At 57.6% G+C, this 21,127-nt stretch overlaps 2 protein-coding genes across 12 annotated transcripts; one reads left to right on the top strand and one right to left on the bottom strand.

The window, feature by feature from the left end:
- The first annotated feature begins 1,420 nt into the window (after window positions 1-1,420).
- BBLN (bublin coiled coil protein) lies at window positions 1,421-4,876 on the top strand. Its single transcript, XM_024562307.4, has 2 exons — window positions 1,421-1,680; window positions 4,412-4,876. Exons 1-2 carry the CDS (start codon window positions 1,602-1,604, stop codon window positions 4,582-4,584), a joined length of 252 nt encoding a protein of 83 aa, XP_024418075.1. The 5' UTR covers window positions 1,421-1,601; the 3' UTR covers window positions 4,585-4,876.
- Window positions 4,877-5,802: 926 nt separating this feature from the next.
- Window positions 5,803-21,127, bottom strand: CIZ1 (CDKN1A interacting zinc finger protein 1). 11 transcript variants are annotated; one of them, XM_045196836.3, is made up of 17 exons: window positions 20,913-21,127; window positions 20,112-20,241; window positions 19,792-19,907; window positions 18,140-18,211; window positions 16,776-17,017; window positions 15,242-15,332; window positions 14,956-15,088; window positions 13,817-14,433; window positions 13,440-13,561; window positions 12,591-12,788; window positions 11,774-11,898; window positions 9,484-9,571; window positions 8,901-9,014; window positions 8,557-8,727; window positions 6,960-7,029; window positions 6,489-6,610; window positions 5,803-6,132 (listed from the first exon to the last, which is right to left on the bottom strand). In XM_045196836.3, exons 2-17 carry the CDS (start codon window positions 20,234-20,236, stop codon window positions 5,917-5,919), a joined length of 2,622 nt encoding a protein of 873 aa, XP_045052771.2. In that variant the 5' UTR covers window positions 20,237-20,241; window positions 20,913-21,127; the 3' UTR covers window positions 5,803-5,916. The 11 variants fall into 11 exon arrangements, with proteins under 11 accessions (XP_045052771.2, XP_045052773.2, XP_045052774.2 ...); XM_045196838.3 differs by having other exon boundaries at window positions 8,557-8,709; XM_045196839.3 differs by having other exon boundaries at window positions 14,956-15,040.

The following is a 21,127-nucleotide window of genomic DNA, read 5'->3' as shown; positions in this document are numbered from 1 at the left end:
ACACTTGGCCACCTGCAACAGGTCCTAGAGCCAAGGCTCAGCCAGAGCCGGGCAGCTGGAGGGGGCAGAGGAGGCTCAGCTGCCGTCACCCCCAACTCACTAGGACCCATGTGGATGCTGGAAGATGGCCACCAGGTCAGGAGGGGTGCACAGTGGGTAAGGCAGGGGAATGCCCAACATGAGGCTGTGCCAGGCAGAGAGGGTCACCAGGGGTAGGCCCTGCCCCTTTCCCAGCCTCTTGTGGTCCCAGTGCTCACCCTCCTGCCCCTGCTGATGGCTGGCACTGTCCATCCTGACCCCATTCAGAGCACTGTCCCTCACCCACACCTCTATATTGACCTCTTGGACCATCAGGGGCAGGGCTGGGGGAGGCGAAGAGGGGCACATGCTGTGAGGGGCACTGCTCACATGCATGGCTTGGCTGGAGGGCAGCTGATTGGAGGACTGGAGGGAGGATGCCCACACCTTATAATCAGGGGGTCAGCTGACTTGAGTGAGGGACCAGTCACAAAAATTCTTCAGGCACTGGTTCAGCCGAGGCATCACCTGCACTCAACGTGGTTCCGAGAGAGGGTGGATATGCAAGTCAGTGGTGGTCCTGATTACAGGCTGTGGACCCCCGCTTCCTCAGGTGAAATAGTGGGACAGCTTCTGGGACAGAGAAGATCCCTCCCGGCTGTCATAGTCAAGAAGAATAACTGGGCCTAACCGCTCCCCTGAGGTCGGCCTTAACGACCAGCGTGAGGGCAGGGTTAGGCTGCCGCTGCCCTGGGGCCTGCTGGCGGCCACAGCCACAGACTCCCAGCACGTGAGCCCCTCTCCCGTGGGACATGCACCTCACTCTCAGCTGGAGCCCTGGAAAAGATCACGCCTCTGGGCCCAGCTCAGGAGCGACACTTGCCAGCTGGGTGACTTTGGGCAGGCCTCCTTTTCCCAGCTAGTAAAAGGGGTGGGGGATGAGGGCAGCTGGGCCGACCTAATCCTGCAGCTTTCCTAGACCGACAGGCACACGCAGCCCTCTGCCGTACAGACCGTGACTCTCAAGGAGGCTGTGAACGAAAAACGGTCCGGGAGCCATATAGGGTCTTTAGAAACCCTGAGTCTCAGATTTCGCTCACGCAGAGGAGCGAGCTGGCCCACCCGCAGGTCTCCAGCGGCAGGATTGGGCAAAACGGGGACAGAATGGGGGTAGAGACTAGGGGGTGTCACAGGCTGCCTCTGCCCCTCTGCTTAGCTCGCTCCCGGGGGCCTCCATCACCTAGGATCCTCAGCGGGCAGCCGGGGGACAGCCAAGCGCGACGAGAGAGAACGGAGCCTGACTGTGAGGGCGGGACTTGGGGCGTGGGGGCGGGGTCTGACGGAGGGAGGAGGCGGGGTTCTGATTGTGGGCCGGACGATGCTGGGGCGGAGCTCGGGACGGGAGGCTTTTGCCTTGGGGGCGGGGCCCGGGTGCTCAGCCACGGGTTGCGTTAGTCCGCGCGGTTCCACACTTCCGGTCCTACGTTCCATCCACCGCCTCCACCTTACGCCCCTCACCGGCTATTGGCGTGACGGTCGCCTGGTTTCCGCGTCTTGTGGCCCCTGCGGAGCCCGAGCCTGCAATGTCGGGCCCCAACGGGGACCTGGGCATGCCGGTGGAGGCGGACGCGGAAGGCGAGGATGACGGCTTCGGGGAAGCAGGTGACTCGGGGGGAGGGCAGAAGCGACCTTTGCTTTCTCAGGGGTACCTTCCTGGGAAGGGGGATCGGGGCCGGGACAAGGGTTTGGAAGGAAGGAGCCCTCCTACCCCTCGCCCCTGGGTGGGTTGCAGCTGCAGGCGCCGTCTCGGAATTCAGGACGAGCACCTGCGGAGTGGGTCCCTGGAAACTGCAACATTTGAGAACTGAGCATCCGGCCCTGGTTTATAGATGGGGAAACTGAGGCCGCTTCAGGGACACTCGCCCTTTTGGGATTGGCTCCAACCACTTCGTTGGGCCCCTATAGGGACGTAGGCTCCTGAGGGGGCGGGGCCGGTGGACCTTCTTGGCTCAGCAGAAAGGGCTGCCCAGGTGGGCGCGCGCACGAGCCCTTGCTGAGTCAGCATCCTCAGCCACCTCTTCTGGTGGGGCCTGGAGCCCTGGCAAATGCGACTTGCTTATAGAGCAGCCTGTTGCGTGCCCAGCACTGCAGTGGGTGGGAAGTGAGGCGTGGAGAGAGAACTGTCAACTCCCTTCTCACCCTCTGGAGCCTGTTTCCCCGTCTGTAAAATAATAATGAGTAATGCCTTGTTCATTGAGATGTGTCAGGATTAAATGGGAAAATGAATAGAAAATATTTAGTAGGTCCCAAGATGCAAGTGTTCAGTAGGTGGTTATCATTATTCCCTTCCGTGTAATAAAGATTGTTTTATTGACTTAGAGCGCAGGACTTAGTAAATATGGGGTATAGAGCTTAGCGTTGAGTTTTGGTAACAGCTTTATTGAGCTATAATTCACATACTAGCAACTCATGCATTTAAACTGTACAATTCAGTGGGTTTCAGAATATCCAGAGTGTGCACTAATCACCACAATAGTTTTAGAACACTTCACATCAACCAGGGGCTGCACTGAATAGAGGTAGAAGACCTCCCACAGGGGGAAAGTGGTGGGCTGGTCGCTTTGCCCTGGACACTGCTGGTCAACAGCGGCCAGATGGGTGCAAAGCAGCACCAGGAAGGGCCCTCCCGGAGTCACATCGAGTGGCCCCTGGCAGATTCACAGGACTTAGCACAGTGGGAGGAGGGAGGCAAAGGCTTGAATCTGGGAAGTGCCCTTGACACAGAAAACGCCTGGCCCCAGTGGTGTGGAGACGCCGAGGCCCCATCCTCCTCCTGGCTGTGTCTCATGACACAGATTGCAAGGTGTCGATAACATGGACCGCATACTTGCTGCCGCCGGGCCCTATCTGAGTTCTTCATATCTTTGAGTCCTCAGCCACCCAGTTATTCCCTTTTCCAAAAAGGTGCAGTAACTTCTTGGGATGGAACAGAGCTGGGGCTGACGCTCAAGTGCCCTGCTTCCCAAGTCTGAACCTTGGCTCTGCCACCAACCAGCTGGAGGGACCTGGGCAAGTCCCTTCCTTCCTGAGCCTCAGTTTCCCCATCTGTACCACAAAGTGTTGGACTGTAAAACCCAGCAGACACTACCCCAGACCCTGGTCTCTGCAAGGTGTGATGGGTGCTCTTCCTCCAGAATGCTGACACATTTGCATCCATATCCCAGACATCCTCCAGCCCTAGGCTTTTCCAAACACTGCCAGCTACTTCCCCTTTGTCCCAAGCTGGCAACAGAGTATATCTGAGTCATGGACTGGCTCAGAACTGACTCCCGCAGTGGGCATGGGCTCAGCCCTTGGGTCCTAAGGGACACTGTGTTGCTGAGAGAGGCAGGTCAGAAGTGGCTGTGGAGGAGGGAGTGATGGTTTCTGGTGGAGACCAGGGAAGGCTTCTCAGAAGAGGTGTTTTGGGTTGGTCTTTAAAGGGCTGTTGCAGTTGAGGCATTTTGGGTGGCAGGGACAGTTGAGCAAAGGCAAAAAGGCAGAAAAGTTAGAGGCTTCATTCACTCATTCATTCATTCATTCATTCATTTACTCAACAAATGCTTACTGTGTGACAGTGAGGGCCTTGGGGAAACAGCAGTGAACACAAAGCCATTCCACCGCTCGTGGAGCTCTGTAGTCTGGTAGGGAGGACAGACCAGCACACAGCTAACCGCATCAGTCGAGCTGGAGGTGGGGCCTTGGAGGTGTGAGGAGGGGGATCAGGCATAGGGGCCTGATCCAGTCTGGGGCGTCGGGAGGGCTCCCTGCGTGACATCCATGTTGAGACTTGAGGAATAGGACTCATCCAGGAGAGGAGGAGGAAAGACAGGAGGAGGAGGACACGGCGCATTCCAGGCAAAGGCAACAGCATGTTCAAGGGGCCTGAGGTGGGCAGAGGCAGATGTGAGAGAGGAAAGGGAAAGGCATGGGAGGGGGGACTGGAGAGGGGAGTGGGGTCTTGGAGTCCTCTGGGTGCTTGATCCTAAGGGCAAAGGCCATGGAAGAGCCAGAAAGATGGGTGGGCCTGGGAACAGAGGCCTGAGTGGCCTGACTCAGGAATGTGGGCTCTGGCCTGTGCACAAATGAAGGACATGGAAAGAAGATTGGCAGGACTTCCCAAGCAGGACCCTGGCTCACCTCCCCCTGACCTCTCTAACCCTGGAAAATGGGATGGGAAGCTAAGGTATTATTTCTCCAAAGCCTGTCCTCTTTTGATATCCGCCCATTTTCCAGATGGTGACACTGAGGCTCAGGAAGGAGTAGAAGGCTGGGGGGTAATGGTTGGGGGTGAGGGGTGTCTGTGAGCCCTGGGGAGACCCGGGATCTTAGCTGTCTTTCCCCTTCCTTCCAGAATATGCTGCCATCAACTCCATGTTGGATCAAATCAACTCCTGTCTGGACCACCTGGAAGAGAAGAACGACCACCTCCACGCCCGCCTCCAGGAGCTGCTTGAGTCCAACCGCCAGACACGCCTGGAGTTCCAGCAGCAGCTGGGGGAGGCCCCCAGCGATGCCAGCCCTTAGGCTCCAGGAGCCCCAAACCAAGCCCCAACCCTGCCTCCCTGGGCTATGCTCTAGCCTGGGCGCTCACCACCTGACTTAGATACCTTCTCAAGGGCTGGCCTACAGGTCCCCTGGTGGCCCTGCCTGCCTGAGCCACTCTTCAGGGACTTCCCTCGGTATATCTGGGCCGACCCCCAGCCTCCCCTCCTGGGGCCAGGCGTGGGCCTGCCACCCCTTGCCTGCCTGCCCAACTCCTGGGCACTCTCCCCTCTGCCCGGGCCTTGAATGTCCATATTAAACTGGTCTCCAATACAGCTGCGCCTTTGTGTCCTGGGACGGGCACCCCAGTGGCCGACAGAGGTGAGCCGAGCAGTCAGGGCATTCCAGGCGTGGCTCACGGGCCTGCAGGTGGGGATGGGGTTCGTGCCTTTATTTCTGGACACAGAGGGTACAGGTGAGGTCGGGACTTCCTCCCCACCCGGTACACTCCCGGCCAGCAGCCGCTTCCCCAGCCAGGCTGAGACAGCATCAGGAGTGCTGTGTGACCCTGTGTGACACGCTTAGCTTCTCTGGGAACCAGGGCCTTTCACCAAGACGTTCTGTGCCACCTTGGGCACCGCCCTCCTGCTCTTGGCCTCAGTCTCCCCAGGCAGTCTGACTGTCGATCTGTAAGGCTCTTCCTAAATGGGGAAGCGACAGGACTAAAGATCCAACTCAGATGAGGCTCCGCCCACTGCTGATTCCTCCTGGGTCACCTGACAGGAAGGGCAGAGTGCCTGCTGGAGCCCCATGAACCTGAGTTCACGAGCAGAGGAGCAGCCAGGGCCCTCCCTGCACTTCACCTTCCGCAGGATCCAGCTGGAGAGGCTAGCACAAGGGTCCAGAGCTCAGGCCGGGATCAAATCCTGGCCGTTCACCAGACACATGACCTTCAGCAAGTCACTTTATCTGGCTAGGCCTCAGTTTCTTCATCTGGAATCTGGGGGTACCAAGACCTCCCCCTAGAGTTGCTGTGAAGATTAAATGAGATCTTACTTGAAGGTACTTTCCTAGCCCTGATACATTATTAAGAGGGAAACTGAGGCTCAGAGCGGGGAAGGGCCTTGTAATCCCAGAGTCCCTGGTTGGGGAACCTGTCTGGCTATCCGGGTGCCTGGTGAGGCTGGGCGCAGGCTAAGGCTGGCTGGGGTGCTCCCCTCCCCCTGCCCGCCCAGACAGACGTGCTGGTGGGACTAGGCAGCCAAACTACCTTCTTTTATTGGGTTCTGAGTAAAAATGCCATGCCAAAGTTTCCACGCAGACTCTCAACAGCATCCATCTGAACCCAGGCCAGGTGGGTATGGGGAGCTTCTATCAGGTTTTGAGCCGGGCTGAGCGCCGAAATGGTGGGGGCTGGGAAGACTGGGCCGTCACCTTGCTGGGGCCCTTGGCTGTGTCCTGGAGGCCGGGCTGGGAGTGTGAGCGGCCGCTGGAGGTGAACAGAGCTGTCAGGGCATTCCGGGCAGTGATGGCGCACCGGCGGCTCACGGGCCTGGTGGCGGGGCTGATGTTCTTGGTCTTCCTGTATTTCTGGATACAGAGGGCGCAGGTGAGGCAGGGCTTCCCCCCTCCCTGATGCACCCTGGCCAGCAGCTGTTCCCCCGACCCTGCTAAGACAGCACTGGACATGCCGTGTGACCCTGAGTGCTGCACCTCTGTAGCTGACAGCCTGGCCCCTCAGCACCATCCCCGCACCCCCTGGAGAAAGAACAGAGAAGTCCAGCCCCACCCTGATTTTCTTACTCCCTTTGAGGGCAGTGGGGTGTGCCCGAGGACTGATGTCCAGCACAGGGGGGAAGTGGCCACTGGCCGTCACTCCCGTTAATTTGGATAGAGGCGGAGTCCTGGGCAGGGCAGGGCGGGGTGGGGCGGGAGGCCCAGCTCACCTGCAGGTTCTCGAAGTGGGCCAAGGACTTGCAATGGGAGATCTTTGCCTCCGAGTTGCTATGGTAGAACTTGTGGCAGATGCGGCAGACGTAGCCCATGACGGGCACCATGAAGTCCACGCCTGTGGGACAGCAGGGTCTGCGTGCTCACCTTCCCCCACGCCAGCTGCATGCGCCTCCCTCTTTAGGGCCCTTTTATTCCCCCACAACGAGTTATCATCTCAGCCCTATCAGCGTGGCTATCGTCCGCAAATCAACAAAAAGCAAGGGCTGGTGAGGACATAAAGAGGAACCCTTTTGCACCGTTGGTGGGAATGCAGACTGGTGCAGCCACCGTGGAAGGCAGTATGGAGTTACCTCAAACAACAATGGATCGGCCTTTTTTGCTAGTAGATAGGCTATCTGGCCAGGATGCTGTGGCTGGGATCTGGGGGGTCACCTGAGGCTGGGACCAGAGCTCTGGGGTCTTACCATACGCAGTGTTGGGGCTGTAGGTCTCTGAGTCTTTCCACTCATCTCTGGATACACCTTTGGACCTCACCTGGAGACATGCAAGCGAGGCCTCGGATCTGGCTTCCCCCAGACGTCCCACTCCTGAATGTGGATGGGGGGCCCTGGAACCCACCCATGCTCTTGAACCATCCCCTGACTTTAGGAAGGTTGTGGGTGGCATTCTCTGAGCCTTTGCACGTGCTGAACCTGCCTCTCAGGGCACCCTTCCCAATCTATACTTTGTAGGCTCAGCTCACTCAGTCCATTCCTCCAGGAAGCCCTCCTGCTCCCACAATGGCCATAATCCATTTCAGGCGTGCCAAACACATCACATATGTCATCTTGAATCCTCACAGCCGTCTACGATTCACGACTTTTCCATAAGAGGAAGCTGAGGCCCAGGCACGTTAACTCTCAAGCCTGGTGCTATGCAGCTGGTTCAGGAAGGAGCAAGGTAGTAAACCCCGGTGGGCCCCAAATCCTGCTTTCGCTCTTAACCGTGGGGCCCCTGCCAGCTCCCTGAGTTCCTACCTGATGCTGCAGTGACCTCAGTGCTGGGGGATGGTGTCAGGTGATCTAGGACCCCTCGTCTCACCTGCTGGACATAAGCCCCTTCCAGATGAGGCCACCTGGCTCCAGCCACGCCAGCATCACCATGCCTGGCAGTGCCTTCCATCACATACCGGGCAAATAAACATGGCTTCTAGGAGTGACAACCACTCCCGTTTGCCACCCTGGCTGTGAGCCTTCCTCACAGCCTGAGTTGGGACTATTGCTTCTGAGCAGAGGCAACGTGTTCAGAGATGGCAGGGGCTCACCTGGGAGTTGCGGCTGACACTGAGTGGCAAAGCCAGCCACACCCCTACCTGCGTGGGGCTAGAAGCCACCCTGGCAACCCTCCATCCACAGTCCCTCTGTGCCCCCTTCTGCTGCCCTGTCTTAATGGGTGAGGTCTGTGAGGGCAGGGGCCAGGCCTCGGTCCCCACGTATCCCTGGTGTCCAGCACCACAGCCTGGCCTGGAACAGGGGCTCCGGAAACATTTGTTAAACTGAAAAGAATCCCCGTTTCTCCAGCTCCTTGCTCACGGGAAACAGAGTAGCAGAGGTGTTCCAAGCACAGCCTGGCATCCAAGTCCGTGAGACTCTGCCAGGAAAGTGCTTGGTACACGCCTGGTGTGGAGTTGGTGCTCAGAAGCCATGACGCTCTAGCTAGCTAGCATCCTCAGCAGCATCTCACGCTGATGTTTCCTGTGCGCCCCGCATGGTTCCCCCACCCGTGCCTTTACTGATGCTGTTCCCTCGGCCTAGGACGCCCTTTCCCTCCCTTGACGCAGGTCAGAATTTCAGCCAGCGTAGAGGCCCTCGCTTGTTTCACTGCCACCCTATAGTCATGGTGATATGTAGTTACATAGTCACGTAGAATAGAGTTACTGTTATTGCTAAGTCGGAGCAAGCGTTAGTGCCTAAAAATGCCAGCACAGTGCCTCCTGGCCCCTGGGAGGTGGGGCGAGGTCCCTCCTGGGCTCGGGGTCCAGCCTCCACCCTGTCTCCCACATTCCCTCCTCCCCCCAAGTACCTGCTTGCAGAACTCCTCAGCCTCAATCCCCTCTTCTTCTTCTTCATTATCATCATCTTCCTCATCTTCATCGTCCTCAAAGCAGCCCACAGCATCCACTGTGATGAAGTGATCCTCATCTTGGCCGGTTACCTCCTTCTCGAACATCTTCAGCTGCCCAGGGGAGCAGGCCTGGGCTCAGGTCAGCTCTGGGCACTTGAGGTGCCACACGTCATCCACCCCACACCCCTGGGAGTCCCAATTCCTGCTGTGCGTTAGGGCTGGGACACATCTCAACCTGCGGTGTGGCCTTGGACACGTCTCTGGACCGCTGGGCCCGGGTCCTCTGAGGGAGCTGCAGTTACCTCCTTGGCTTTGTCCTTGTGCCCCTGGGACTTCACGTGCTCCACAAACTTGCGGGGGGTCTTGAAGTAGCGGCTGCAAACGGTGCAGAAAGGTCGCAGCGACTGTTTGGCGATCTGGGGAAAGGAGGGCAGGCCAAATGGGTGGCGGGCAGTGTCCCCAGGTGCAGCCAGGCAGTACCCAGTGAGGCCTCGCCTGCCACCTGCAGGCCACCACATCTGTGATCAGCTGGCTGCACCTCCGCTTCCGTACCAGAACATGGGCAAACACGGCCCCTCCCTGTGCCACTGGCTCTGAGATGGGATGGCAGATGGCAACAGGGACAAGACAGGGAGAGAGGACAACCGCCATGGGGAGCCCCGAGAGCCCCAGTGGCTGAGTGGCAGGGCAGATGGTGCCTTGCCCACGCCGGACAGATGGGGAGATGGAAGCCCAAAGAGGAAGCACGGCTGACTCACGGAGAAGCCGCACTTGCGGACACCAAGGCTGACGCTGACTTTGCGCTCCCACCCTGGGCTCGCCCTTCCCAGCCCTCAGCTCGGAGACAGCCCACGTGGGTGCCCTTGAGGCACTCGGGCCTTGTACCTTGTGGTCCTGCGTCCTGCGATGCTGGATCAGGTCCCCCATGTAGTAGACCTGGCAGGTGTTGCACCAGCGCCTCAGAGGAGGGTCTCTGAATGACAACAGACAAAACAAGCCCAGCGCGATGTGACACCGTGTTCTCGGAGAGACAGTGGCTCTCCCGGCTGCTCGGAGAGTGGAGCACGATTCCAACAGGATCTTTTTAGGAAACTTAATAAAATGGTTCTGAGCTTCATCTGGAAGAATACTTACATAAGAATAACCAAGGGGCCCCGGCTGGTGTGGCTCAGAGGGTTGAGCACTGGCCTGCGAACCAAAGGGTCGCTGGTTCGATTCTGGGTCAGGGCACATGCCTGGGTTGCAGGCCAGGTCCCCAGTAGGGGGCGCACAAGAAGCAGCCACACATTGATGTTTCTCTCCCTCTCTTTCTCTCTCCCTTCCCCTCTGTCTAAAAATAAATTAAAATAAAATCTTTAAAAAAAAAAAAAGAATAACCAAGGAGACTTGGGGGAGAAATGAGAGTTACAAGCATCTGGGATGCCAGAGGCTCGCCAGGACAGTGAGTGACACTAGAGTCTCTGGCCTTAAAAACTCCTCTTTACCCTCCAGTCTAAATGCCCCATGCTTCCCAGAGCTGTTCTTGCCCCTCGCCCCATTCCTGGACCTGTCCCCATCCAAGGAAGCCGGGCCCCCATCTGAGGCCCCAAAGTGCCATTGCCACGGCGTTGTTCACGGTGAACTGTCAGGGCCGAATCCCTCCTCCACCTGCCCTGGGCTGTGGGGAGCTCTGGGGGACCCAGGACTCCACCCAGAATCCCCGAGGCCTGGCCCCATCCTGAGTGTCAGGTGAGGGAAGGACAGGCAGCTGGTCTGAAGCACTGCCCGGTCTGCCGGGCCTCGGGGGGCCGGGTCGGGATTCAGGGGGGCTGTCCACAGGAGACAACGCCAGGCATCCCCTCCACCCGAAGCTTGTTAAGAGTCTGGGCTGCATCCGCCCAGTGTCCCTGTGTCGTGAGGCTGCTTTGACAGCATCAAGTTCACTCTGCAAATGCAGCCTGGAACCTGTTCTGACCGGGCACTGCGTCGTGTGCCTGCTCTGCCTTATCGTGCATTCCCACCGCCGGCCCACTAGTCAGTTGTTCCGCCATGTGGACGAGCCTGAACCGACCTAACCGATCCACTGGTTTTGGGTATCCTAGACCATTTCCAGTTACATTGTTTCGGCATTACATTAACTTTGCAAGAAACATCCTTGTGAGTCACCTTTCGCCTGTGCTGATGATTAATTCGCCTGAGTGTGACTCATAGGGCAGGGGGCAGGGGGAGGTGTCAAGCTCGAGAACGCACTGCAAAGCCACGCAGGGAAGCTCTTCTCAAAGTGACACCCTCGAACAGAGGCGCAGCTGCCTTCGGAGAGGGTGCTCCCTGTCGCTCAGGGCTCCTGTGCCCTCACCCGCAGAGGGGACTTCAAGCCGGGACCCTCTGTGAAGGCTCAGGGCCACATCCCTGACCCCTGCCTCAGGGCCTGCCTGGTGGCAAAAGGGTGTCTTGTGGCCTCCACAGGGTCTGTTTTGTTTCAGTTCTGAACTAGCTCTTTTGAAGTTGGGAGATTTCACATACAAACCTGGGTTTCTGGATTTTCCTGGAACACCAGGAGACCTGAAGCTGAGGGGCAGCCGTCCCGTGAGAACAGAACCCAGGTCCCCCAGGGTGACCTGAGCCAACACAGACCTGCTTCCCTCAAGGATGGCGCCTCCTGGCCCCTGCAGGCCTCGGTGACTGCCACAGGGTCACAGAAGGTCCTCCAGCTTCTACCTTCCCACCCCAAGAGCCCGTCTCCGACTCCAGCAGGGCTGACATTTCTGCCTGAGCAAGCACCCATGACCACAAAGGGGAGACCCAAGGTAGCCCTAACCTCAAGCCCCAGGGTGACCTGGCCCTCAAAATCACGGCCCTGTGGGAGGGTCCGCACAAATGCCAGGGGAGCAGCCCCTGTGCCACCACCCACTCTGCCTTCTTGCATGGGTGGGCACAGTGTTCCTGCCTGGATGGAACCTTAAGAAACTGTCTGGTTCACAAATTCCTCCATCACACCCCATGGCAGGCCGTTCTACAGACAAGGAAAACTGGGGTCCAAGGTCACACAGTTCCTGGTGTGAAGAGGCCTCTGGGGAGGGCAATGCCTGACACAAAGGCAGACCTTGCAGATGGCTGTACGGGGCCCCTCTCAGCTTTGCCTGGCCTGCCAGACTGCCCACCCCCCAGTACTGAGCCTCTGAGACCCCACACTCACTCGTCCTCTCTGTCCAGGACATCCCGGGGCACAGGCAGCAGGGACAGGAGGCAGGCCTGGCTCGTGTGCTGCATCTCCCCGAGCTGCTGCTGGTGCTGGGCCCCCGACATGTGGTCCTGGAACTCCTGCAACAGGAGGGAGTCAGGGATGGGAGTGAGGACTGGGCCCCTGCACGCAGTCAGCACTGGGGCCTAGGAGGCCTCCCACCTCGGCCCTGTGGCCGCCCCAGCACTGCTGTGAGGCCATTTCTCTTACAGCAACCCTGTGGGTGCCAGAGGAGGATGGTAAACTGAGGCACAGAGTGAGCACACACCAGCCAGGGCCCCTGCTCCTTCTGGAGCCTGTGTGAGTGCCTCAAAGACAAGGTCCCCTGGCTCTGCGCTGACAAGGTCCAGAGTGACAGGGGCACCAACAGCGCCAGGAGTAATAATACGGGTGTAACACTGTTACTAATGCCATGTGCACCCCAGGCTGGGCCTGGGCCATGACTTCAATGTCAAGTTGCTGAACCCTCAAAACCACCTGATATACTGGGTTCTAAATGTTTCCTCGTCTGACCCATGAGGAAACCAAGGCACAAGGGGTGAATTCGCCTTCTGAGGTCTACACAGCTGGTCAGGGCCGATTCAAACCGGCTCTGCCTGACTGGGAGCCCTGCCTTCATCGCAGGTCACAGAATGTTTCTGAGCAAATGCATGGCCGCCAGCAGGGGCGTGCCCATGGGGCTCCACGTGGCCACGCAGGCTGTCATGGACCTGGGCGTCCCACACAGACCCCCCACAGAGCCTACCCACCGCCCCCGGCCCGGGAGCAGCACCTGCTGGCTGCGGCAGCTGGCCCTGCAGATGTAGCAGAAGAACTGGAGAGCCTGCTCGGAGGGCGTGCTGGCGGCAGTGGGGGTGGCGGAGGTTGAGTCACTGGAACGTGGCCCGGGTGCGACGGATACAGTGCTAAAGGCCCGGCTGTCACTGCTCTGCAGGATGGTGACCTTCAGGGAGCCCCCGGCACCCCACACCTGCACCAGGAGCAGGAGCAGAGCTACCACCAGCTGGGTGCTTATGGTGAGCCAGCCCCTGTACCAAATACCTATGAGCATCGTCTCCTCGGGCCTGACAGCCCACTTTACAGATGGAGAAACTGAGGCTCTGAGCTCTTAGATGATTGCCCAAGCTCACACAGGTAAAAGGTACTACAGTCAGGGTTCAAACCCAGGCCCACCTAAATCTAAAGCCCGCCCACCCACACATGACAGATGGAAAAACAGACAGAAAGAAGGGAGTGGGTGTGGCCACAATCCACTGCGGAGGGGAGCCGGGACCCAAACCCCAGCAGGGGCTGCCGCCCTTCTCTGCAGAGAACACATCACCCAGGTGAGGGCACTAGAGGCTCTATTTGGGAGGAGCAGGCTGGAAGGGACCCTCGTCACCCAAGTGCAAGTGCCCCCAGATCTTCAGAGCAAAGGCACGTGAGGGCAATACAGCAGCAGGAGAGTTTGGCGGAACACCGTCAACCCCACTCTGTGCTGCCCACAGCCCAGGGGGAGTGCTGTGGTCACATGCCCCAGGGGGGAACACAAGGGGTCCCCGAGCAGGGCTGGGGCAGAAAGAGGCCCTCTGACCACTGGGCACTGTGGCCCTCACACTGTCACAATGGCATCTCTACCCACCCTGAGCATCTCTCTTGCTCTTTTTTCACATTCTCCCACATCCAGGCCACTAGTCAGCTCCTCCTGGCTCTCCTCCATGCTGACCTGGGCGCCCACTGGCTCCGGGGAGGCCTCCTCCAGGCCTGGAATGACAGACGTGCTGTTTCCCAGGGCCCGCCTCCCACCTGACCCAGAGGGACCCGGGCCAAAGGGCCACCTGCTGTGCTCACAGTCAAGGCCTTGAAGCCTCTGGTGTGAACGTTCCCAAGCCCAGTTCTAGGTCTACCCCTTGGTCCCAGGCAGCACTCAGTCAGGGCAGGACGGTGCCAGGGGAGGAAAGAGGGGGCTGGGCAGAGCTGTCCCATCACCGGGCCAGCTGGGAACCAGCGCTCACTTACTCGCTCCAGCTTCTACCGTACTGGGCGGTGTCTCCAGCACGGGTGCTTGCTCCAATGCCGGCACCTGTGGCTGGGTCTGAGCCTGCCCCTGGGCCTGGTCCGAGGGCGGCACTGGCAACTGCACTGGAGGTTGCTGTGGTGGCTCCTCCAGTGGCTGGACCTTTGCCTGTGTTCCTGCCTGGGACTGGGGATACGTCTGTGTCTGTGCCTGCTTCTGCAGCTGAGGCTGTGCCTGCCACGGGGGCTGAAATTGTGCCTGCGGCTGCACCTGCAGCTGCACCTGCGGTGGCACCTGCTTCAGTGGCTCAGCCTCCTCCTGCAGCTTTGGCGGCACCTGCTGTGACACTAAGTGCTCTGGAGAGGTCTGTGTCTGTGCCTGCTTCTGCAGCTTTGGCTGCACCTGGGTATCTGCTGGTGGGGCCTGTGGCTGAGTCAGTGGCTGCACCTGGGCCTGCGTCTGCAGAACCCGTGGCTGGAACCGCGGCAGGACTCGGGCCTCCAGTGGCTCGGGCAGCAGCTCTGGTGTCTGCGTCTGTTTCGGTGCTGTCATCCGGGCCTGTGGCTGGACCTTCGCCTGCAGCTGCCCTGAGGGTCCCTTCTCTGTGGGCTCCTCTGAGCTAGGAAGGACCAAAAGGAGATCAAACTCATGTCTTCCAGACGGCCCTATAGGGATCCCAAGAAAGGCCAAGAACCAGGTTCTGATCCTCACTCTACCACGTCCCAGCTGGGTGTTTGGGCAAGGCCCCCTTGGCTCTCAGGACCCCGGTTGCCCCTAAATAAATTGGCAGGATCCCTTGCTCCCCCCCACCACAACTTGCTACTATAAATCCGAGGCTACCCACTCTCTGCCCACCCTGAGGTCCCTGGTGCACATCCACGTATCTTCACCCCTCCAACCTGGCCACCTCGTCTGCCTCCAGGTGGCTCAGTCACAGCGAAGACTCCAGAGTCTGTCTGGCCTGGGACCTTCTCCAGTGAGCTGCAGAATTAGGTTCGACCTTCCTCCGAGCCAGAGGCCAAGGCCTTTCCCTGGCTTCAGCTCCCCTGAATGGTCCTGCCCCCACCTACACCCACTCCCGCCTTTGCAGAAATGAGAATGCAGGGCTCCCGAGCCCCAGCAGGGGTCCAGCATCAATTACCTCTTTGACCTTTTAGCTGGAGGCTCAGTCGCCTCACAGGACTCTGGCTCAGGCTCTAAAGTGCGTTTCTCCTTAGCAAAGTCATCTGGGCAGGGAGGAGAGGCTTGGTCTCGAATGAAGGGCAGATGAGGGACTGCCAGGGACAGGTTAGGCACAATCTCAGGGAGATAGAGCCTGGGCTCACCCCCCACCAAGATCCCTGCCTGCCAGATCTGTCTCCATTACCAACCCCACACCCACCGGCCCCACCCCACAGCCCCTCTGAAGGACCAGCAGCCTCCCTCACCTGGTGTGTCCACTTGGGGCTCTGCGGCTTCCTCAGACCCCTCTGGGGGGTCTGCCTTGTCTTCCACAGGCATTGTCTGAGAAGAAGAATCCTGCTTCCTTTCAGAAAGTGTTCCTGCCCTCCACCACCCGCTCTTGTGAACACGCTCCTGCCCGAGAGCGGCTGCCACAGCCCCCAAGACATGAAGGGGCCTGGGAACCTCTGGGGGGCCTCCCGTCTGATGCTTTCACCAGCTGTCGAACCCTGGAGGGGCCAGGGCTGGGGGCTCAGAACGTCAGAGCTCAACACTGCCAAGTTCGGGACTTACCATTGTTTCACCCCAGGGACCTGTTTTTACTCTGGTTTTAAAGTTTTAGGTAGTGATACGTTTCCTTTTTATATAACTGAGAAGAGGCTGATTAGCTTAAAGCTAGCCCCACAGAAGTCATCAGCCACGCGTGGGTGGCTTTTGAGCATTTGAAATGTGGCAAACCGAGCCAAGATTTCAATATAAAATACACATCAGATATTAAAGGCTTAGTACATACACAGAAAAAGGAGTAAAATGCCCCATTCATTTTTTATATTGATTAAATATTGGAGTGACAATTTTTAATTTGTTAGGCTAAATAAAATATATGAATAAAATTAATTCCACCTGTTTCATTTCATTTGGTTAATGTGATTACTAGAAAAATTAAATTGCATATACGATTGCATTTTACTTCCACTGGACAGTCCGCTTTGTTGTTGTTGTTGTTTCCTGAGGACACGCTTATGGATTTTAGAGAGAAGGCAAGAGCCCTGGCTGGTGTGGCTCAGTGGATTGAGTGCAGGCTGTAAACCAAAGGGTTGCTGGTTCGATTCCCAGTCAGGGCACATGCCTGGGTTGTAGACCAGGTCCCCAGTCGCGGGCATGTTGAGAGGCAACCACACATTGATGTTTTTCTCTCCCTCTCTCCCTCCCTTCCCCTCTCTAAAAATAAATAAATAAAATCTTTAACAAAAGAAGAGAGAGAGGGCAAGGGAGGGAGAGAGGGAGAGAAACATCGATAAACATCGATGTGCTGCCCCTTGTACAGGCCCCAACCAGGGACTGAACCTGCAACCCAGGCAGGCATGTGTCCTGACTGGGAATCGAACCTCAACCTCTTGGTATACGGGATGATGTTCCGACCAAATGAACCACACCAGGCAGGGCTGGGAGTGCTGATTTTAAGAACTGTCAGAGTACTCAGAGTACACCTAAAACTGATACAGTGTTATATGTCAATTATATCTCAAATTTTTCAAAAAGAGAAATTTTAGGTAAATTGTAACACTGGTAGTATTTGGACACAGCAAAGATCGCATCAGGGGTTAGGGAATATTTGAAGTTTGGGAAACACTACACAGGCCCAATCCACCTCCTGCTCTTTTCACAGATGAAGAAACTGAGGCACAAAGAGAGGTGTAACCTGCCCAAAGGCCCAGTGTGAGCCAGAGTGGGGAGCTGGGTTGGTACCCAGGCCAGTCCTCTCCCATCCCCACCTGCTCCAACTCAGCTACCACTCACCTTGTGATCGGGGGTGGTGGAGGGGGGCGTCGAGGGGGGTGTCCGGGCCCGTTTCGGGGGCGTCCGCCCTGAAAGCACGATCTTGGAGGGGTTTATGGGGACCCTGACAGGAGGGGGGCCCAGCAGGGACTGCTGAGTGGCCTGAGGAAAGAACTGCTGTAGATTTGGGGTGGCCAGCTGTGGGGGTGTGAGGCTGGGGGCTGTCAGGTTCGGGGTTGCCAGGTTGTAGCTGCGAAGGTTACCTGTGGGCAAGAAGATGGGAGAAGAGGGATTATAACTGGGGTTGGGTGATAGAGGCTAGGGTCAGGGGTCAGGCCCCCAAAGCACAACGGGAACATCACAGATAATTTCAACAGGGACTCTTCCCACCCCAGGTCAGCCAATTGGGAGAGATGACGGCTGAGAGCCCAGTCCCACTTTGGGCATCGGTGGGGAGGGGCTTTGGGGCTGGTTTCCTGCTCTAGCGGGCAAGGCGCAGGACACTGCCTTTTCTCTCCAGATGCCTCCCTGGTCGGTGCCCCAGCGACACTGCCCACCCGCAGGCATGCTCTGGGGTGCGCCTTCCAGTATGTGAAACGCCCAGCACAGGACCCACAGGGAGAACCAGCAAAATGACTGGTCCCTGGAACAATAAGACCCTCTTCCACCCCCTCCAGCTACCCTGGGAACCAGGCACTTGTAAGCACTTCCCAGGTGGGGCTGACCACCTGCACAATCGCTTTACCTACTTCCCACTGCCCAGCACCCGGGGGAAACTCCTTGGGGCCGGGCACCTCATCAGACTCGGGAGCCCAGTGCTTGCAAAGTGTTTGAACCATAAAAGCCAGCTCGAATTCTTGCACCAAGGCTGGGACGAGAAGCACAGGGGTTCGGGGTAGGGGTCGGATGTGCTGTGAGAGCTGGCTCAAATCCAGACCCCACAGTACAAGCTCTGGACCTGAGCAGGTCAGCCCCCCCTTCTTAGGCTCAGGTCCCTCATCTGTAACACGGGGGGGGGGTGGGGGATGCAGTGTCCGACGCGCAGGGTTTCACGAGGACTGCACGAGGTATGCAAGCGTGCCTTGTACACAGTAAGTGTTCGATTCACAGGAACTTATGACAAACACGTGCAGAGAGAGAATGCCGACCAGCTCTTACAATGAGGTGAAAGAAAGATGGCACACTCCAAAAGAAAACTGACGAAGGACATGGGCAAGTCACAAAAAGAAATACAAATGCTTAACAGACCATTATAAAATGTTAAGCTGCACTAGCGCTCCAAGAAAGTGAACCGAAACATGGAGGATATAGCTTTTTGGCCAACCACATTAGTAAGTTATATGCATATGTACGTGTATACATATATATAAAAAAGCACGTAATACCCAATGTTGCTGTGGGCACGCTGAGACCGGTACTGTCATACGTAGCTGCTGACATTGCAAACTGGTCCAGTCCTTTGGAAAAGCAATTCGGCAATACTTACCAAGGGCTGAGAAACAGCCGCCCCCCACCCCGACCCAGCCATCCTACTCTTGGAATTCATTCTAAGAAAATAGTCGCAAATGTGATAGTCACCCCGGTGTTATTTAAAACAGAAAAAAAAAAAAAAAAAAAAAACCCTGAGAAGGTTTAGGTAAACAAGGGCACATTCCCTCCAGTGGCACATTAAACAGCTGCTAAAGAATAATCCTTATAGAGACTGTCAAATTATATGATAATGATCATGCCCTTCTATCCAGTGAAAAAGGAATAAGATACAGCCTTTCACTTACAGCAAGAACCACAATCAAATGCAAACCCCCGAGTTGGTGGCCAGAAAAACATGGGAGGCAATACACCGAAGCCTTGGCAGGTGTGACTTCTCTTCAGGAGGTGAGTGAATCTACCTACAATTATTTTGGGCTTTCTTATCCTCTAAAATATTCTGTTCACCTGTCTTTGAAGAGTGTAACTTTTAAAATGGGGGGGGGAAGAGGGCGGGGATATGTATGTATAGATTGGGGGTCCCTGTGTGGACTTTTATCTCTCTACCCATCTATCTGCCATTTCTTTTATTGCTGTTGATTTTTCACTGAATTTATTGGGGTGACATTGGTTACTAAAATCACATAGGTTTCAGGTGCACAATTTTATCTGTCGTTTCTAAGTCAGCTCCCAGGGCCATTCACAGCCACTCGGCCCTGGCAGGGCTGAGGGCGACAACTGTCACATCCGTAGTAAGATCTGGGCTCTAACTCTCTCTCCAATCAACACCCACTTGCTGTGTGACTTTGGGCATGTGACCCCTCTTTGGGCCTCAGTTTCTTCATCTGTAAAATGGGATCATGAGTGTACCTTCCTTTAGGGTTGTCAGCAGAGTCAAGGACTTGGGTTTGTAAGGCCTCAGCACAGTGCCCAGCCCAGCAAGTCACCCCTACCCTATGGGAGAGGCTGGGGCCAAACATGAGCTGGCCCCTGGATTACTCCCACAGGGGGTGGGGTATCTTGGAAAATATCAGGCGCAGCATCTTGGAAGGAAGAGCTGAGAAACTGTTCTCCACAAGGGGAAACTGAGGCAAGGGCACAGGCTTAAAGCTCAGGGCTAGAAACATCCCCTCAGAGATCCAGGGGGCCAGGAGGCCCAGGCTTTGGTCTAGTTCAGCCACTGCTGGTGCTGTGTGACTCAGGGTAAATGACTTTCCTTCTCTGGACCTCAGCTTCCTCATCTGCCCAATGGGACAGGCAGGAGGATGGTCAAAACAGATCTTTCCATCCAGTGCCTCATCTAATCTGAATGTCATTGAAGTGTACCGAGTGCTGTGCACGGAGCCAGCACCATGGCCATGGGCACACGTCTGGGATCAGACAGACCTGCAGGCCACTGAGTGACTTAGGGACGTGCACCTCCTGGAGCCTCGGTGTCCTCCTCTGTGAACTAGGACGCTGACAGTGGCTCCCTCTCAGGGTTACTGTGTGGATCTGCTGGGATTCTCAGTGTGACGGGGCTGCTGGGAAGCTGCCACTAAGACGGAATGAGAAGGTCCTGTAGCCATACCTTGCAACTGCTGCAGAAGCAAAGCTCTCTGAAGCACACAGCCATTGAGGAGGGAGGCTGAGTTGGTGCCCTGGAGATTCAGAAGCTGCTGCTGTGGCTGCTGCTGGGGGAGCCCCCTGTGTGTTGAGAGTGGTTGTCAGAGGGTTACTGGGAGAGTCAGACCTGCCCTCTTTCTTGAGACCCCTCATTTCCATTCCCTGCCCCCCCCTTGGGGCATGCCCCTGGGAATAAGGGCTGGGAAGGGGGTTTCCAAGGCATGGATCTCAGTGGCAGGGCTGGAATCGGCCAACCCCGCGCATGAAGGGGTGCGGGGAACTCACCTGCTGATGGCCATGGGCAGTGAGGCCTGCGGTGGGGACTGCTGGAGCAACTGCTGGAGCTGCAGCAGCTGCTGCTGCTGTTGCAGGTGCTGTTGGAGCTGCTGCTGCTGGAGCTGGTTGAACATGGTGGCTGGGAAGGAAGGGGAATAAGACTAGGCTCCCCACCACGGCACCGGCCACTCTCCTCCAGTCCCCGGTCTCCCGCCCCAAACCCAGGGCCTCAAATACTGCTAGCTGAGCTTTACGCTCCCCCATCCTACCCAGAGCATGCCGCATTTGCTCCCCGCCCCATCATTACGCCCCCAAGTCTGACAGCAGCAAGAGGGGTCAACCACCCTCCGCCCAATTTCCCCCAAACCCTGCCGACCGTCCTGCCTTCTAAGGCCCAACCAACCCCGCCCTCCGCCTCTCCAGCTCTCAGGGTTCCATCCTTCCAAGGGGAACATCCGACCCCAATACACCTGCCCCTGCAGCCTTTCTCTGTGCTACCGATTTCCAGCCCTCCCCACTCACAGCACCCTTTGATACTCCCACCCTCTCCCCTGTGCCTACTTGGTGTCAATAACAGCAGCACCCCCACCCCAGCCGTCAGCCTTCCACTCTCGCCTATGAACAAAGTCGAAGGTAGGCTCCCCGCTCGGCCCCGCCCCCCACCCCACCCGGCCATTCAGCTACCCTCCCTAGGCAGATACAGCAGTGTTGCACAACATCTCCAGTAACCCCACTGTCGGCGAAGCCCGCAGCCTCCATTCTAGCGTTCCCTAAGCCTTCCGTCCCCGCAGGCGTCCTCGGCCCGCGCACCTCGCCTCCCAGAGCGGCTTCGGCCGCGGGAACTGCACAGCCTCCTCCCCGCACACCTTCCGCCGTCGCGTCGCCCCCAGGGGCAGAGCGGGCCGCGTGCGAGCCGTGCTGCTCCGGCTCCGCGCTCCGGGGACCCAGGGATCCGGGGCTCCGGGCTCCCGAGGCTCCACCTGGGCCTGCCGCTCAGCAGGCGAGTCTGCAGGCCGGGCTGGGCA

The sequence above is a fragment of the Desmodus rotundus genome, chromosome 1, assembly GCF_022682495.2.
Source record: "Desmodus rotundus isolate HL8 chromosome 1, HLdesRot8A.1, whole genome shotgun sequence".
Taxonomy (NCBI): domain Eukaryota; kingdom Metazoa; phylum Chordata; class Mammalia; order Chiroptera; family Phyllostomidae; genus Desmodus; species Desmodus rotundus.
The sequence above is the reverse complement of the archived record's forward strand: the minus strand, read 5'-3'. Positions and strand labels throughout refer to the sequence as shown.